Source organism: Glandiceps talaboti, chromosome 5 (genome assembly GCF_964340395.1).
Source record: "Glandiceps talaboti chromosome 5, keGlaTala1.1, whole genome shotgun sequence".
Classification (NCBI taxonomy): Eukaryota; Metazoa; Hemichordata; class Enteropneusta; family Spengelidae; genus Glandiceps; species Glandiceps talaboti.
Window position 1 is genome coordinate 24,095,969 of NC_135553.1, and position 18,480 is coordinate 24,114,448.

General features: G+C 32.3%; 1 protein-coding gene across 1 annotated transcript in view; it reads left to right on the forward strand.

Annotated features, from left to right (window-relative positions):
* The window catches only part of LOC144435289 (delphilin-like), a 41,307-nt gene that overhangs the window by 5,845 nt on the left and 16,982 nt on the right, over positions 1-18,480 (forward strand). The window contains exons 2-10 of the mRNA XM_078123881.1: positions 531-685; positions 4,084-4,200; positions 6,257-6,342; positions 9,963-10,142; positions 12,309-12,421; positions 12,979-13,049; positions 15,601-15,752; positions 16,867-17,040; positions 17,456-17,524. Coding sequence (XP_077980007.1) covers positions 531-685; positions 4,084-4,200; positions 6,257-6,342; positions 9,963-10,142; positions 12,309-12,421; positions 12,979-13,049; positions 15,601-15,752; positions 16,867-17,040; positions 17,456-17,524 — 1,117 coding nt within the window. The remainder of the gene's footprint in view (positions 1-530; positions 686-4,083; positions 4,201-6,256; positions 6,343-9,962; positions 10,143-12,308; positions 12,422-12,978; positions 13,050-15,600; positions 15,753-16,866; positions 17,041-17,455; positions 17,525-18,480) is intronic.

The following is an 18,480-nucleotide window of genomic DNA, read 5'->3' on the forward strand; positions in this document are numbered from 1 at the left end:
CACACCTACACTTCACACACAGCCTGTATACATTTAAATATGCATATTACAGCATTGTACAGGATTTTTTTTCATTTTTTCATGAAAACATAGTTAATTTATCTTTGTTTCTGCCAAATTTTGTCACAATCCAATGCAGTTTTCGGCCATGTTTATGATGTTGTCTGATATTGTATGAATTCTTGTTTCAACTTTTTGCAGAAAAACTGCCTTTAAGATATAAGATATGTAAACTCTATGCAGTGCTCAGGAAAATGTATTATGTTTATATGATAAAGTGAGACATCAGGGAGGAAAGGTGACAAATAAAACTCTCTACTGCATTTGTTTGTTTGTAATAAGGCAAGAAAACTGGGATATTTCAAGTGGGTCTAGACTGTATTAAGATACGTCATGTTTTTCAGCCCTGTCAGACTTATATAGCTGATAGTGTGGCACAAAAAAATAATGTCATATCTGACCAGACTTAGATCTGTCATACTGTTACATTTATTTTGAATTTAAAAGATGCATTATTTGTTTGTTACTAGGTTGATGAGGTACTACATAATGACCCCGCTAGAAAGGACGCCTTACTGGCATTACTCAAGCAATATGCAAAGGATAAACGTATTGAACATCTCGCCAGAACTCTCATGATGTTACTTAACACACCAGCACAAAGACAGCTCCTACAGGAAATAAGGTAAGTTGTATCAAACAACAGTGTCTCCTATTGGCCAGAGTACTTTCTATAATTAAGGTTGGAGCTGGCATCAGCTAATCCTATCTTGCCTTATATTTAGGCATTTGCACAATATGTAAGAAGCCTTGATGTGAACTTTGACCCAATATCAACACTACTTTTACTTTTCTGGTTTACATAATGTCTTTTACACTTACATAATGTTGATTATGAATATAAGAGAATGATCCAATTTTATATTGTTTACCATACATTGTATTTTCTGTAAAATAATCGTTATTGTTACATCACTGAAAAATGGCATCTTTTGATCAAAAGAACCAAATTGCAAAAAGTAGATGAAATTAGATATTTCTGTTCTTTGACCAGATATTCCAAACTATCACACAGTAATAGTCATTATTATAAAATCTTCAATGTTAACAAGCATGTAAATATAATTTGAAATCATCATGCCACCTGTTGCATGGCATCTTGTCAACGTTTTACCTGAAAATTAGGCTCAAAGAAATCCACTCTTGTGTGAATTTTACTGTTGCTTGTTCCTTGCCCAACATTTAGCTATTGCTAAATATTGGTGTATACGGGCAAGATACTTGTAAGGGATGGTTTGGCATGTGCATAAACATCCAAAAGGTGAATGCAAATACACATGTATGGTTAGCAACAAGACTATACCTTGGCAACAGCCAAATTATAGCATATATGGTAAAGTTAACAACAGGGCTGGATAGGCAACCAAATAAAGAGAAATAAAAATATAAACAGTTGTACTACAATGCATTGGCATTATTTTTTGAATTTTCACTGATTCTTCCACAATTTAAAATTCAAAAAATTAAAATAGCTGATAGGATAGCTGAGATGGGTAAGTATATATAGTGATAGTCCTTCAAGACTACAGATAGGGTAGTATTTAGCTTCCCCAGACTATAGCAGTCAGTGTTACTGCAGTTACACAAGTGATAAATGGTTGAATGTTACAGTAGTAAACCATACACTAGATAATACTGATAAGACATCAACCAAAATTTGACATTTTGTTTCCAAAATACATTATTAGCTGAAACTTTCATTTATGATTGTGAACCTAGTCTAGAAGACTATCCATGGCTTTGAAATTGAATCTCCTGTGAAGAGAGATCTTGAGATTTGAAACCATTTTAACATCTTGAGTACTGTGAACAACACCACAGGAGAATCCATGAGCATTCATTCTAGAAGGTTCATTATATGCCTAGTCAGCTAGTTCCTGATGGATAGTATTCCATATATACGTTATCTTCATACGATACATATGGTCCGTCAGTAACTAGACAAATATATGCTTGAGAAAATCGACCAGAAATAAAGAAAATGATAACTTTGTGTTCCTGATTATGTCACTGTAATCAAAATATAATGTGTTCCCCAATGAGATAATGAAATAAACAGATGACTTAATTGTAAGTAGATTTACAATTAGACTGTACATTTAGTACTGGTAACAGCTTGTAAGCTTCACTGTGTCTGTAGGCCAACAAATTAATTTCGGCAGACAACAAAATGTTGTCTGGTTACTGTACATAATTTTTTATAGTTACAGAATTGATTATGATATCAATATCAAAGATTAGCATTTCGATTAATTTTTGAAATTGTATGTATTTATGATGGAAAAGTGAATTAGATGATACAACAATACATTTTTGAAATTAATAATTCCCTCTTATTTAAACTCATTTTCGATGAACTCAAACTTTGAATTGTTCTTTTTTGTTTCATGGTTATACATTTATTAATTTACATTTATAACAGGTAAAATTATTTTTAAATTTATGACCACTGTAATCTCGTTTCGAACTCAAGGGGGGAGCTTAATTTTTGATTTTTGATTATTTTTTTATTTAAAACAAAAACAAAAACAAAAACAAAAAAAACCCCACACATTTCTTAACTATAGCAGTTCATTATGAGTGGTTTCAGTGAGTATAGAATGCAGAAGTGAAGGAAAGATGCCCCAAAAGGACATTTAGAAAATGTTACCTTCCCCCAACAAATATAAAAGAATGTGCATTTCTTTGCCACTCATGCAAAGCTTCTTGTTTTGTTATTGATTCCCAACATACATTTGTAAAAGGCAAAAGTCATTTTTAAACCTCCTTCACTCACACGGTTAAATTTGTATCTTGAGTCGCCAGCCACTTTTGATGCTCTGTCCAGGTGAACTAAAACAATAGATGATGCTGTCAACTTTAAATTATTAAAAACAAATGTTGTATTTAAATTTAAGTGACAGTTTGACCAATTAGTGTGATGCTTGTTATGTAAGAATGGTGCCATAAATCAATAAGTTTCCTGAGTCACAGAGGTGTGGACAATGAAAAGTATCCGCGTTACTCAGTGAATGGGATTTAAAGACTGTAGTAGGCACGCTAACTTTTCCTGGGAAAATAAGTTAGCTTGTGATGCCAGTTTTGATGGACAACATCAAATGTCTACCTGTCTGTTTGAGATAGTGGATTTTAAATGTAATTGTCGCCTGCTTGTGTAGTTCGGAATTGTGGAAAAAATTATGGAGGGGCGTTACGTGAAACGCTCAGAGAATGCTATGGGCAGTGCACAGCATATACCACAGAAAATGCTACAAGTACGACAGCCAGGGGAGTATGCGACAGTGAAAGCTCCATGGAAGTTGAAGGTTCATTATGGAAAGAATATCACACATCCATGCATGTAGGCATTTTTCAGTAACTTCTCAATTTGATGTCCAAGCACCTGGCAAACATACATACACATTAGACTTTCTTGAAATCACGTCATCATCAGCTGAAAGTCTCTGCATTTGTTCATTGATAATGACATCCAATGCTGTTTCTGTAAACAAGTGAAGTAAAAGGGATAGTGACGTTTTCACAGACCGATCTCAAGTTTAATAAGTGCTAACCAATGAATGCCATTTTAGAAGCATGACACTAGTGAAAATAAGATTAAGTTGAACTTCTTACTTTCCAATCTTTGAAATGGAACTCCTGTGGGGAAGCAGACTGTACCACAAGTACACAAAGAACAGTTTGTCTTGAAAGTTTCTCTTATTCTGGTCAGTTTTTGACAACCGTTTATGTAGAACTGTTGTAAATGTCACTGCAGTCCAAAATTAACCTGAAATTTATCAAAAATTATTGATAAAACTGAAATTTTGGTCTGTAAAATTTGACAGAAAGTTTCTAGTAGTTGTATAGTTTACAGGACTTGATTACAGGTAAATGTTTATGCTACAACTCATCAACACAACTTTCAGATTACTCCGAGGCGTGGGGGTTGACCCAAAAATTAAATGATCCTTTTTAAGAGATCATCTGGTCTTATACACTACAGAACTTACACAATTTTTCATCCTGTTTCTTCTTTTTTTTCAGGATTTTCATCCCACCGATGCACAGAGAAAAATTTGATAAGACCATTGCTAGGATGAATCAACAACCTGCAAGGCCTGTTGATGCACGACACCTCGCACCACAACAGGGGAGAAAAAAGTAAGTTTAGTGATGTTCACTGAATTCCTGTAGCTGTAAATGTGACACTGGTATTTATATCTTGTTTTTTGCTCTGTCTCTAACATAGCATATTAACTATCATACTTTGCTAAAACATGACTAAGTCCCAGTAATTGGCTGGGCTGTACTGTATGCCACAAACAAAACATGTTATTTTACTGAAAAATAATCATAAAACATGGGAAAAAATTTCACTTCCTAGTATGATATGTAAAGAACCCAGTATGTAAGACGACAAAACAAAATGTTTACAGTCTGGCATTTATTTATTTTCATGTTTGTCAACACTGTTGAAATCATGATAGTATTGCCCTTTACTTTTGCATAACTTGTAAATATACATATAAATGTACACATGTGTTGTTTGGAAACCTGCAAAAATACAATAATCGGATTGGCAAATACCCCTACTGATGTATGCCCACTGTTACTGTACATATTACTGAATTTTAATGAGGGGAATTTCATTTCATCTTTAATTTCATTTTTAATAACTGGAAGTAATACAACAGCTGTTTTGTTTAAATAGTCTTGTTCAACAAAATATGTTATTTTTGATAATTTAAATGTCAACTAAAATTTATGCATAATAGTATAAGTTTTCTGACCTATGGTTGGCCTGAGGTCAACTTTATTAAATGGTTGCTATGACAACTTGGCATCATATGTCTGTTGACAAGCTGTTTCTGTGGAGAGATTAAATAAAAATATTCATATTTCAAAGGTATTTTTGTTATTTTATGTAATGTTGTAAAAAAATGAAAATATTGATATTTCAAGTTTTGTAATTCTGTAAATGGTCAAAAAAACAACATGTCAGATATGTCACATCTATGAGGCAAATGTTCATATTATGTTTTAATAATGTATTGTACCTCAGGGCCAGAGACTTATGACCTAATTTGTTCACAAAGGTGCAATTTGCATAAAAATAAAGGCGTTCATTTGCATTGTTCTGGATGTGGATGTGAAAATAGCAGGGTATATGTTTGGAATTCATGTACACAAACGTTTCAATTTACATTCAAATTACAAATATTGATCGGCTGACTTTGTAGTGAAAAGAGCAGATGCTTTCACTTTTACAAAATGACCAACTCATAGCGACCATCCCATCTGTATAACATGCTGACTACAGCAAAACAAAAAGAATTCTACCTCAAAAAAAAAAGATGTCAAATATATATATATAGTTTAACTTTGTCTGTTGCTTTACAAGGTTCCTGTGTGAAATACTGTTACTGTATTTTTCTTGTGTTATCATTCGTCAAATTTTGAAAATCAGTTTTGAATAAAGTTTTGATTGTAAAATTGTAAATGAAAGAACGGTAGTCACGTAACCAAAGTACATGTACATTATAATATAAAGGTATGTCAGGGGTAGAAGTCTTGCATGATATATTGTTTTTATCACGAGACATATGTTTCTTGTCCCTAAAATGACCTTACTTGGATGCTTCCTCTTAGCTCACGCCTCAGGTACGACAGTTTTGAATTGACACTTTTGTAAAGAAAACATATTAATTTCACATATTTTTAAAAAATTTAAAAAAATAAAATAAAAAATTTGCAGCTATTGACTTGGCAGATATTTTTTTCAAAATAACAGGTATTTCTTAAAAATTGTTATGATGTACTTTTGTCTATTGTAAAATTTAGCCGCAGTAAACTTTAGTGTTTATAATATAATTTAATATCAGACAAGAATTGGAACTCTTATTGCATGATTCTTGCTATCTTTCACAGCAAGCCATGTATTTATAGTGTTTATTTATCATCAATGATTTGGTGTAGGATATTGCTAGTATTCATTGTAACTCAGTGCTGAAAATTACAAAACATCTTCTTTGTTGTCTGCCTGAACGTAAATGTCATGGTAGAACAATACTAATCAATATTTTAAATTCCAACTGTGACACACCCACAGTGTGTTAAAAACACCATTATGCCATGCAGTAAGTAGTAGTAACTGTACTGACAGTGATACAGTATTTTTGAGAACCCAAGCATAATTTGGTATCTTGTTTTTCCACAGGGTTGTACGGATTGTGCGGACAGGTGGTGTGTTTGGGTTTACATTAACAGGCCAGAATCCAGTCATCGTAGAATCAGTAGACCCAGGTAAAGTCACACATCACAGTTCCTGTTTATTTCATAACACTAATGACAACACACATGTTATAAAGTACTCTCTGAGTATAATAACCCTGCTAATATACCCCCAGTCATTTTCTGTGTGTGACCGTTTCCATGACGATAACACTGGCCGTAATTAAGTTGAGACTGATATGTTGTTGTATTTTAAATGATTAATACTGATGGTGTGGTCTGGTGTAAGAAATCATTTTCTGACTTGAAATTAATAGTTGTATTGTGTTCATCAGAACTAATTAAGATATTACATTAAGGCTGAAGGTCAAAATGTCTACCAGTACTTTGTACTAATACATTCATCACTGACATTTACATCCTTTAGTAAATGATACACACAAAATGGGATAATGAATTTTGTCTAGCCAATGCAGGCACTTTTGTTCATGTTATCACATTAAAAACTAAGGAACAAAAAAACACGTCAAAAATTTGAAGAAAAATTTTTTTTTTAAAAACCTAGGGACATTTTCAAGTGACATTACCATATTAACGATGTAGGTGGTTTAGTTCACAGTTTATCACATTAAAAACAGATGACGTTTTAAGTTTGTAAATGTATGGTTGATGCTAAGGTTTACTTTATTATCAACCCATTGCACTCCCTTTACCATTGTTTTAAGTCCTATTGTTTTCAATGTAAGGCTGATCACCAGCTTGGTTTATTACACCGTACTCAAGCCAAGTTATCGTCTTTGAACAGAAAATATAGATTATGCCCTGGTCGTTCTACAGTGTTTGATATATGAGTCAAAACATTCCAAATCGCCATTTGTTTTCCTGTATAGTGACAAGGCCCCCTTAGGTCACTCATATTTTCCTTGGCTGAATGAAGAAAAATATTGGAGAATAATATCTAATTACAAACTGGCTAAATTAGATAATAGATTGGAATAGCATGAAGTGTTACAGAACACCAACATCAGAATTTATAGATCATGATAAATGCATCCTAAGAAACTATGTCAGTCTCAAGCAATTTAATGGTTCTAAACAAAACAATTATGGCTTAACATTTTTTCATGTCAGTGATATTTATTCCACCTTTTACTACTGACTAATATATAGTAATAACATTATGTTAGATGACTGACTAAACTGACAATATTGCATACCATTGAGTACATGACAGCAATCCAACCACTCTCAAGTAATTTCATCAGTGATTGTAGCACTATTAAGTACATTGTATATATCAAACAGTTTTGTCTCTCTAGTGTTTTGGACATATACAGAACATTTAGATACTCCTGCTAGTTTTCACAAACACTGTCGTTCTTTCTCAGTTTCAAGTCAAGATAACTTTAGTTATTTATTTCCATACCATTTATACAAATTCTCTAAAGGGTTTTTGGAATTTTCTGTGTTTAATCTGGGAGCACAATTAATAAAATAAATCCCTTGGGATTCATAATATGTGGAAAGTAATAGTAACACTTTGATTAAAAAAACAAAGAAAAACTCTAAATAAAAGGACAACATGAAACATACTTGTTACTTGTTCATGGGTATCGACAATGTACCATTTCAAAACAAAATTGTATGGTTAGAATTGATATGCAGTAGACATACCAAGACTCATAATCATATTGTACTTTATGGTGAACAGTTTTATATGAAAATATACACACACAGCTCAAAATGCATGTTTCACGTATTGAACAGGAAATTTTCAAAAAATATTCTTGTAAAACTTATGAAATATATGGCAAATAGTAAAATACTTTTTAAAATCAATTTGTATTCAGTGAACAATTTGAAATGTATTTTGCTGTTTGTAGTCTTGGTAACATTAACATCAGCCAATCATAATCCAGTCTGACTTCAGTGTTTGTATTACACAGTCTGCTGATATCACGTCATTGTTTGTTTCAGTACAAAACACCATGATAATACTAATTCCTAGCTTTATATATCTTGTGTAGTCATGTGTGCGGATTAAGAAAACTTACCGTAGTTAGATACAAGTGATGCAGATGAAAATAACAATCTGTCTGGTGTCAGATTTAAGGACTTAATTTCATCCTGTGTCAGTCTGTTAGTAATCCTCTTTCTATGTGGAGGGGTAGTGGGTATTTGTTAGCACTCAAAATATATGTATATGGATGACAGTGGGTATTTATTTTGGATTTTTATTCCTAAAACAACTCTACTGTGTTTTCCTATTTGAAAAAACAATCTGATACAACAATAGCCAAGTCATTGTTTGCAACTCAATAAATCATTGCAAAATTTAAAAATGGGTACTACATGTTTGTTTTATCATAATAATACAATAATGGATTCTTCAGACACTTTCTAGGTTTTTTTTGGAATTTATTTTAAAAAAGGATTTTAAAGAAATATTCATGTGAAGTGCAAAACAATTCTTGAATTTTAAGTATTTAATGTTTAAAGTGAATTTGGTAGCGAAGAATGATAATTTTATTTTGCTTTTATTTGTTTTTAACACATTCATTTGCTAAGATGATTTTATTAGTAATTATATTTATGTTCTTATAAATTATATATATTTATATACATTATATACAATTAGATGTTATTCCCCAATATTTTTCTTCGTTCAGATAAGGAAAATACAAGACTTACGGTATAGTGACCTAAGGGGTCATTGTCACTACTCGTCTAGCAACTCATAGTGAAAAAAACTATTAGGTCATGAGTTTTTCCAGCTAGAGTAACAAAAAATATAATGAACAATATAATTATACCTCCTTAAGCATAATTTATGAAAACTTGAGGAAAAATATCTCATATCTTGAGCACTGCAGAACCAGTGACGTAGACACAGGTTGTCGTTGCATAGAATAACCAGGGTATATAATCCATATTTTCTGTTCACAGACAATAACTTGGCTTGTGCATGGTATAATAACTGTACAATGTAGTATCTATATGAATTTAAATATTTACAATCACTTACTAAATGTTTGCCAAGGAATTATAGCTGTTGTAATTTAAGTACAGAACATACTGTAACAGCATTATTATTAGTTATTATGCAAATGCACAATTACAGCCAGATATTAATTGAAATCATATACTTTTTTGTTTGACGCTTGATTTTTCAGCATTCTTTAATGTCAAAGTTTCGATTAGGGGTTATAGCACAGTAGGTGATAGACTTTGTGTATTTTGTGACCAAAATGCTATAGAAAATGAGATTCACTTTATTTTACATTGCAGTCTTTATGATGGAATACGTAATACTTATATTAACACAGAAAATAACACCTAATACATCACACTGTCAGACAATGAGAAATTAAAGTACTTGATGACAAATAAGGTTAAGAATACAGCAAAATGTATTGAAGCAGCTTTTTTAAGACGGAATGAAACTTTGTATAAGAGTTTATTTATTTTTTCTCACACTAAATGTACAATTACTTTATTTTCACTGTAAGCTCTCTATATTGCCAATGTATCTTATTTTTTTGTTCAAGGTGATTTATAAGAGAGGGAGGTGTTTTATTACTTCATGTCACTATTATAATAATATTAGAAAATAATCTACTACTACTATTAAGTTTGAAATTCACAATTTAATCAGTGACGTACAATTTGGGGTTTTTTCTGATTGACTCTAGGTGGACCTGCCTTGAAAGGTGGATTGATGCCTGGTGATAAGATTCTAGAACTGAATGGTTTGGACGTAGCCAAGAAAACCCACAGTCAGCTGATAGAATTGTTGAAAGGTAGCGGTAATACACCAACTTTGGTTGTCCAATCACAGGCACCCCCGCCACCAAGAGTGCGTGAAGTTCCAGGTGAGAATCAATAAAACAGTTTAAATTTGATTTTAGTTTTATATACAAATGAAAATTTATCTATGTTGGTGAAACAATTTTTGTATCGATGTAATGTTTCAAACACAACATAGTGAAATTTTCGACTGAACACCTCAGTCTATGTCAACAGATTGACCCATTAGGCCAAAAAAAAAAAATAATTGTGTGTTTCCAATAACATGGCCTCAGAAAATAGGATAGGTAGGTTGAGATTTTATTTTATTTTATTTTGTCTTTTTAATTATTTCCTTTTTTGAAAAATATTGCTTCTACTGAAAAATAAACAAAATGTTGGTCAGAATACCCCTTCTGTGATAGTTTGATGAAAAATGTACAGACATCGCTGTGGAAAGAAAACAGATATATATGAAGGTCAAGAAGACAAAGAATTTCTTATCTTTTTGTTTTGAATGTTGAAAATAAATGTTTAGGGTCGGAGGCTTAAGTTAGGGTCAGTCTGGGTACGGAAACACACATTTTTTTTTATTTTGCCTTACTCAAAACATATGACCACACAGACATGTGGGCAAAAGAAGGGGTCAAAATTGATGTTATTTTTTTATTTTTAATATTTCATTTATCCACAAAGTATTTGACATTAGAAGTCTTCATTGTAAATTGAAAAAACTGGCAAGCTGATGTGTTCTTTAGTAAGCCGTAAGAACATGTTTATTTGACAAGTATTTTACATTTATCTGTTGCACTATCTTTATCCTATTATGTAGATCATTTGATGTTTGTTTTACCCTCCCCTACCCCTCCCCCTCCCCCTTATTTGTGTCAATATTCCCTACATCTATACCCTTTGAATAATTGCATGTTGGCCGTTAAACTGTGATGTTGTATAATTGTTGTAATTATTACAATTTTCTATAGATCAATAAAATTATTAATGAGTTTGTCCTCAAGCTATTGTAATATATTAAAATTACTTCCTGTTATCAAATTATTCTGTAGACTGGTAATTGTTGTAAAAATAATAAATTTGGCCAGACTAGATTCTTTTTCATTTAAATAAATGCTTTGATGGCATACTGAGGTATTTAAATGATTGAAATGATAGTACCCTGAAGTGTACAAAATGTTAGGAGACATCTATACAGTGTTGAAAATATTATATAAACCTGACCCAAAGTAAGAAATTTCAATTGAGTGAGTTGTGTACATTTAGATAGCCTGACTTAATGGGGCCTTGTCACTACTCGTCTATTGATTTGTAGTGACAAACCCTTAGGTCACGAGTATTTTCCAGCTGAATAAAATAAAATATTCAGGAATAGTATAATTATACCTCCTCAAGTATAATTTATGAAGGCATTTTGGAATGTTTTGACTCATTTTTGGAGTACCAGAAAATCAGTTATGTAGACACAGGTTGTCATGACGTAGAATGACCAGGGTATATAATCCTAAATTATATATATGTCTAATTATTTATATGGTAACCCAAACTGTAGGTATTATAGGAGGAAAAAGGGAATTTGAAATGTCAGGAGATAGAGGACAGGGTTAAAGGTATAATGAATATGAAAGCAGAACTTGACTTAGAGCAGTGTATGGTACTGTTTACCGCACACAAATCACACAGTGATTCAAAGCACAGGAATAGGAATGGTCCCATGTTAATGTTTTTAATGGTGATAAGTAGGTGAAATCTACCAGAATTCCCATGTCTGATATTACCAAGGTATCTGCCAATATTATGGTACAAAGTAGGTGAAATCTACCTGAATTCCCCTAGTCTAATATTACCAAGGTGCCCTGCCAATATTATGGTACAAATTATAGATTGAAGTCTTCACAAATTTTATCAGATTTAAATAAAGTATTCCAAAAGCTGTGAATTACATTATTAGCAAAACTACTCAATCTTGCAATAAACAGGATGAGATTAAACTGACTGTTTACAAAGTAAATGCTAATCTAACAGTAGATTTAATGTACGTCAGTATTGCTTGTTGTTATCACTGGGTTTCAAACAGCTGTAACAACTGGTGTCTGCAAGCAAATTTCTGCACCTGCTTGTTTTTATTATAACTTTCTTGCATGGGAATGGCTTTCTTTCTTTCTTTGCAGCTTTCAAACATCTCACTTACCTTTCTCCGAGCATTGCATCATCAGAAACATCCTCTGAATGGTTCCCAGATATCCAGCCAGTCCAATCCACTGTACTCAATCAAAGTGTGAAGGAAGACTTAACCATATCAGGTGTATCCAGACAACAATTGGTACATGAAGGAAGGAACTTGAGAGAAATGGTATAAACAATATTTCCCTTCTTTTTTTTACCCTTTTCTGTATTGCTACTGAATGGAAAGAGTACATATAATTTGTTTGTCCTTTTGTCATAAGATATTTTCATACTCAAAGTTTTGGTCTGCCTTTGCCCAAACATTGTTGTTTCTTTGGTTCAAAAATATTTTGAGGGTAGAATGGAAAACTGACATGTTGCTGCTCAAACATCTGACTCGATCGCCCTGACATTTAAAAATACAATGGTTGGATAGAGAAATTTAAAGATATAGGGCATATGACTTGCCAAAATATAGTAATACTTAACACTAACGGTCAACCAAACATTTTGACCCGGCCTAACTTAATGACGACCATTTTGATTTTCACCAATTTCCAAACATTTGGCCTGGCCTAACTTATTGATGACAGTCATTATTGTCACCAGTTTCCAAACATTTTGACCTTCGCCAGTAGATGTTGTTTGAAGATTTATTTGAAATGATATAAAAAATATGATGATGGTGTATGTCTTTAGTCTGTATGCACTGCTGACCAACAGTTCTTATTGTTTTATTATCAGCTACAACATCACTTAACACCCAGAGAGAGAAGTCATGTGAAGACCTCACTACAAACCTATGCTGATACAAGGTAAAAAGATGGAATGCTAATGATCAATGTGTTGTAATACATTCAGATGTACACTTGACGCCATCTTGTGAACTGGAGTATTGTTTCCGTCAAAACCAGATTAAAATTTAGAAATGTTTCTGTATGTTTGTGGAATACAAGTTATGATGTATGACAGAAAGGATATCTTGATTAACTTTTGTTTCATTAGAATTGATGAGTTTCAGTGCCTATATGCCGGATGAAGATTTGGTATTTATTTTGGATTTTTAATTTATAAAACAATTTTATAATGGTTTCCTACTTGAAAAATCAATGTAAAACAACATAGGCCAAGTCCTTGTTTGTAACTCAATAAATTGCAAAATATTAATAAATGTGTAAAATGTTTGTTATGGTACGTACAATAACTTTTTACGCATTTTTAGCTCTTTTGCCATTTATTGAGTTACAAACAGTCAGACTTGGTTTGTGTTGTTTCACATTGATTTTTCAAGTAGGAAACCATGATAAAATTGTTTTATAAATTAAAAAGTCCAAAGTAAATACACAATCCTCATCCATATGGGTTGTCAGTTATTTTGTTATTTTCTAAATACATGAATATGCCAAATCTATTCCATCACCAGAACCTGAAACAAAAAAATTGTATAAACTAGTATTTACAGTTTTACAAATAATATTTTGATGACAATTTTGATTCTTTTTATTGAGGAAAAAATCATAATAATTGTGAAAATTATGAAAATAATATTTTCTGAAAACATCATGATATTTGTGAAAAACCTAAAAATAATATTTTCTGAAAAAAATTATAATATTTGTGAAAAACATGAAAATAATATTGTCTGAAAAAATCATAATATTTGTGAAAAACACGAATCATTTTGTCAAGATATATATTTATCCTTGGGCAGCGTTCTTATGAATCATTGAATGATATCGAGTAAAATGTACATCCTCACTTCCGACACACAAACCCATCATTACGTACTTCCGTACACCCACACACACTGAGTTTTCATTATGTCTGTATAAACAGCTACAGTAGTCAAATAAATCATGGAAATCTAAGGAAGTACTAGTGACAATTATAACATGTTGCCTGTTTATTTCATTTTCTGACCATCACCCTTTATTTCATAAATTTCAAGTTAATGACAAGAACTCTACATCTTTTAAAATTGTCGTTATCTGAAGTAGAGTTTTATCACTATCTGTCATAGTAGATTTAACAACCATCTGAATTCTTAGTTGATATTATGACTTTCACTCCATGCACTGCACATACATTACTATAGGCACACTAGTCTAACTGTAGACTTCAAGGACTATAACCACAACACTATTCCGCTATCCTAACTGACATTTTGATTTTTTTCAATTTTTGCTGTCCTCTTGTCTACTCTGACTCCTATTTTGAGCTGGTCTTAAATGGCATTCTGCTATAGACTGTGATTGGTCGAATACATAATTAGACATATTTAAATTATGTAATCAGTATATGTAAATATGACATCAAATTCTATTCAAATTTACACAATGTTTTGCACACATTATGTGTATGGCGAGGCATGGCTTAATACCAGCTCGAAATAGGAGCCAAAGGTAGACTAATGGAAGGACAGCAAAAATTCAAAAAATCAAATTGTTGGGATATTGGCATACATGTAATGTAGTAGTAATTATTTCTTCATGTTTACTGTTAGGCTGTAGGCACACATGAAAATAAGTCAATCTTCTTGTTCTATTGTGACTGTCTAGCATGAGGTAAAATGCTATACAGTTACTGAGAATGTTTACCTGTTATTTAAAAATCGCACACACTAAAACAAGTTTTTAAGTTGTTCATTAGAAATATGTAATGCTCTGTATAATATTTATCTTGACCTGTTGTCTAATATTTCTTGATCTCACTGTTAAGTAATATTTATACTGGCATATTACGTAGACATGTAAAATCAACAGTATTGGCAAAGAATACCAGCAAATGTTACAATTTACCGCATGCAATAATAATCACAAATATTCACAGGATGTTTTAGTATTTGATTAAGAGTTCTACACATATGATCTAATGTTTGCACACTAAAGGGTGACATGAATTTAGCAGTGCGTTATCGTTATTTCATTTTCAGCTTTGTAGAATTTGTTTTCTATTTTTACTAGGTTGTCTGTTTTGAAACATTAATTATATATGAGATAGATAAATAAAATAAAATTGGCAATGGACAAAGACAATTTTATTACAAGAAAATAAAATTTTATTACGATTTCCCAAGGGCTCACTGATGAAATGTAAAGTATCATGTTTTGAGGGGGGAAAGTATGTTTCATCAAAAATTTCATGGATTTTCATGTTTCACTATATATTATCTAGGACAAGAAAATGGTTTATTTTTTTAATATTATTATGAAAATAATGTCAATCTGATCAATAATTCATTTTTGAAATAAATAGCCTTGGTAGAAAGACATATATTAATTCATTTAATACATGAGAGAGTATTTTCTTGCAAAGGCTTCCTTCTCAATCCAGTACACTAACACGATCGTTTCCTCTTTTTTTCAGGAACCTAGATGGTCTGATAATAGACCTGTTCCCAATATTGGACACCCCAGCTAAGAAAGGAGTGTGGTATTACATCATTCAAGTACTGCCATCAGATCAACAAGTGGCATGCTGGAGGAAAGTTCTGTATTTGATGGATAAGCATGCAGCAGGTGTGTACCACCCCTAAATTATGGTTTGGTCCAATTGTCATTGATTCTAGATCAATGCATTTGATGTTATAGGGGTGGATAGAGGTCTGCTCCCAGACTAAAGATTCTCTTAAAATGTAACAATGTTGCAATATTGTTTCAAATGTAAAAACTCATCCAAACTAACTTTCTGGTGATCTTTAGGAACAAGATGGCAGCAAAAAAAATATCATTTTTAGTCCTAAAATCATCAAAGATTTGCTTTCGAGTCATTGTGAAAAAAGTTATTCACAAAATAACATTGAAAAATGTCTTGTTTCTTTGGATGATCTGACAATATATGATAGAGTTTGCTATAAATGAAAGAAACTCACAATAACATAATTTAAATTTGTTTTTCTTTCCTCGAAGTGATTGTGAATATAAATTTAAATTATGTTATTGTGAGTTTCCTTCCTCTGCATCATTATAAATGCTCATTTCTCTAATAACCGATTCCCAAGTTGGCCACCCTTTCTGTAGGGAGACCTGTGAATCTATTTGAGATCCTCTAAGGTTGAAAGATAAAGCATTAAAAAAATGAGTTGGCTTCTCACCACTTCCTCAAGAAAAGAAAGTACACATCAGAAACAATTTATGGTATCTACCAGTTGGTACGTTAGCTCAGCTGGTTAGAGCATGCTGACTAGTGTTTAGTGGACATGAGTACAATTCCTACATGTGTTGCTTTTCTTTCATTTTATAATATAACAAATATATGAGAGTATACGCTATTGCCTGGGTACTAGTAGACATCTATTACCCTGACGGTTGTTGAAGCAATTATTTCCCAGGACTGAAGCTATGGGAAATAGTTGCCACTTAACAGGGCGAGGAGTAATATGATATCTACTAGCTAGTGCCCAAATAGGGCCAGGTAATAAGTGTTTTATAACACATCACATTCTCAGGTACATATTCGTTCCATAGGCAAGCAAATCCTCGATAAGACTTCTGTGCAATATGAATATTACCCTAGAGAAAATAGAATGTGACTAGTGCCCCAATATGCAAATTGAAGTCACTATGGATCAACAGTCCATGTCATGTGATACAATCTAAGCCAATCACTGAAGCTGATAATGTTATATTACAGATAGAGCATATGGTGGTGCTAGGAGAAAGGGTCTACACTATAGTCCCTGGCAAGGTATCAATCACCCAGAAGAAACATACAGCAAGTCACCTTTCTCTGCACGTAGTGGACGATATGATGTCACACCAACTAGAGGGGATGTTATCTATAAACAAGATAGTGAGTTTGTACCAGGTAATACCTATATTCTAATATTTGTTTGTGTGCATATATGTGTCTGTCCGTCTGTCTGTCTGTCTGTCTGTTTGTCTAGAGGGTATACTATCATCTCTGGTGATTTTGTACCAGGTATTTACTATATTCTAACATTTGTTTGTATGCATATAAGTGTCTGTCTTCTCTGTATTTTTTGTCTATGTTTGTAATTGATGTACATTTATGTCTAAATTTATGTGTTAGTATTTGTGTGTGTGTGTCTGTCTGTCTGTCTGTGTATGTGTGTTCAATCCTAACCCTCAACCATGGCACATTTACACACAAAGTATATTTTTCATTATATTTTTTTGTTGTTGATGTCTTTTGTCTGCCAATACAAGTAAAATTTCCATGTGAATTTTTCATGATTTATTGTTTTACTTTCATACAACAGTTGCCATAGCAGCAGCATTGTTAGACCTAGAGAAGAAAGACCAGTCACTAACAAGGAGATCACTGCCATGTAAGTAACACTATCACATGAATTCGCTATGATTTTGACAAAGACATAGTTATAAAAATTGATGGTTCAAACTGTACATTACAGCTGGTACAAACTCCATGATGGTTAGGAACAGACTACTGAATCAATATAGACACTGTCAGGGAATACTCTGTTATTGAGAAATAGATAAAATTAGAGAAATCGTCACATTCAGTACGTATATATGCTTATTAATATTTAAAGTTTACTATGAACCCCTAGGTTACTGAATAAATAAACTTGAATCTTGTTGTTTGTTTTATCAGGGCCCCTGTGTTACCAAGAAATAAAAATGTAGAAATCAATGCAGTTCAGGTTTCCTGCAACATATTAGAGAGAATCCCTTAGTTAGGTGTCATATCAATTAAATTCTTTGTTTGCCATCCACATAAGGGTAGGTTTGTTGGTAGATTTAGAAAAAACGAACACATTTCATTTTGCTCAAAATTTCAGTGCAAGACTGTATTTCATACTGTTGTGAATGGAAAGACCCTTCAAATATCTTCAGAACAACTACACATATATCTATTTTAAGACAATCAAACTTTGGGCTTTGACATTTATACTGCACCAGTGTAGTTGATTTAGGTACAAACAGAAAATGGATGAACAGAAAAATGACTTTTACATGATATGTTAGCATTGTGTATTTTTTCTGTGTTTATTTTTTCTCTGTCTGCCTGGTAGGTTCTTGGTAAATTCAATGACAGCAAACAAAGTATTTAATTGATGGAGCTTTACTGAGTATTCAGAACTCAGAACAGTAATAGTGTTTGTTATATAGAGTCTAGTTCATGTACGATACTAGCTACGAATGCATCACTCTCTCATATAGTCAAAAAATGTGCCATTATTCTGGTTAAACCCCATGCTGGGCAAAGGGTTAACGGCATATTTCAATAGTAATCCATCACAAATTGACAGGCAGTTATAAT